General features: G+C 46.5%; 1 protein-coding gene across 1 annotated transcript; it reads left to right on the plus strand.

The window, feature by feature from the left end:
• Window positions 1-497: 497 nt before the first annotated feature.
• LOC149197678 (uncharacterized) lies at window positions 498-1,319 on the plus strand. The gene has a single exon (XM_089408768.1). The coding sequence runs from the start codon at window positions 498-500 to the stop codon at window positions 1,317-1,319; it is 822 nt and encodes a 273-aa protein (XP_089264894.1).
• Window positions 1,320-1,539: the final 220 nt, after the last annotated feature.

Consider the following 1,539-nt stretch of genomic DNA (forward strand, 5'->3'; position numbering starts at 1 on the left):
AGCCCTTCACTGGATGTTACCAGCTCTCAACACAACGTTTATAGCCTTGATCCCCAAGGAGAAGGAAGCCATCACGCCTGATAAATATAGGCTGATTGCGCTCTGCAATGTTATATACAAAGTTGTCTCCAAAGTAGTAGCTAATCGGCTGAAGCCTCTGCTACCGTTGCTCATATCCCAGGAATAATCAGGTTATGTGGAGGGTAGACAAATTCTGGATGGCATTCTCCTCACGCATGAAATCATTCACTCCCTCAAAAAAGGCAGGTATGCTTCTTAAACTCGATCTTTCAAAAGCCTTCGATAAACTCAGCTGGACCTTTATACAGCAAATGTTAAAAGCTTTTGGTTTTAATGCAATGTGTATTCGATGGGTTATGAGTCTAATAAACTCATCTCAGTTCTCCATCCTTGTAAACGGCTTCCCTTCTAAGCCATTCAAACCCTCAAGGGGAATTAGGCAAGGGGACCCCCTATCTCCCTTCCTTTTCGTACTCATGGCTGAAGGTCTAGGTCGTCACATCAAGCAAGCTCTCCAATCCCACCAGCTCAAGGGTATCTCTGTTCACAGCACCCCAGCCACTTCACATCAGCAGTTTGTGGACGATACTATGCTTTTTGGCTACCCTTCAGCCCAGGAAGCTGCCCGCCTCAAATCCTTACTTTCTGACTTTGCTGAAGCTTCAGGCATGGAAGTAAATTGTTCCAAATCGCAGATTTTATTTTTCCATACGCCTCCCCTTGTAAAATCTACCATCATTCGCATCCTTCGATTCCCGAGCGCCTCCCTCCCCTCAAAGTACCTTGGAGCCCCCCTTACAGCCTCTGCTCTTAAGCACTCTGCTTGGCGCTCTCTCATAGAGAAATTGGAATCCCGTCTCAACTCTTGGACGCATAGATCTCTCAATCTAGCCAGCAGAGTTGTACTCATTAAATCCGTGCTTCAAGCCATGCCGCTATATTTATTTTCAATTCTTGCAGCGCCCAAATGGGCCTTGAAGAGAATAAGACAGCTTCAACGCAGCTTTCTCTGGGGAGGAACGACTACTAATAAGAAATGGGCCCTAGTCAAATGGCCAACAGTATGCCAGCCAAAAGAAAAAGGAGGCATTGGGTTGCGGGATCCGGAGCACAGTAATGCAATCATGTGTGCTAAAATCTGGTGGCAATGGATCACCAACCCGGAAAAGCCGTGGGCCAAGCTCTGGACAGCTAAGTATGCCAACAATAGACCCCAGGAGGAGCTCATCCGTTTCATTCCATGGGAAAAAGGCTCGCTTGTTTGGAATGCAGCCAAACAACACTACCACTTAATATAGCAACACAGCTTTTGGGAAGTAAGAAATGGGCAAACAGCAAGGTTCTGGACAGATGCTTGGAATCAGATGCCAAAGCTCTATCACACCCTCCACATATCTTTGGAACACGTCAAACAGGAGCAGCAGCAGGAAAAGATACACTACTACTGGAGACCAGTAATGGAAAATGGATTCAGGGAGTGGAAACTTGGAAATCAATGGGCAACCACCACCGATATGC

This window comes from Pinus tabuliformis, chromosome 2_2, assembly GCF_031772625.1.
Source record: "Pinus tabuliformis cultivar Carrire ecotype Pingquan chromosome 2_2, CPIR1, whole genome shotgun sequence".
Lineage (NCBI taxonomy): Eukaryota > Viridiplantae > Streptophyta > Pinopsida > Pinales > Pinaceae > Pinus > Pinus tabuliformis.

Bases quoted from the DNA above. Each gene is read 5' to 3' on its own strand.
- LOC149197678 (XM_089408768.1), top strand. From the start codon at position 498: ATGGCTGAAGGTCTAGGTCGTCACATCAAGCAAGCTCTCCAATCCCAC.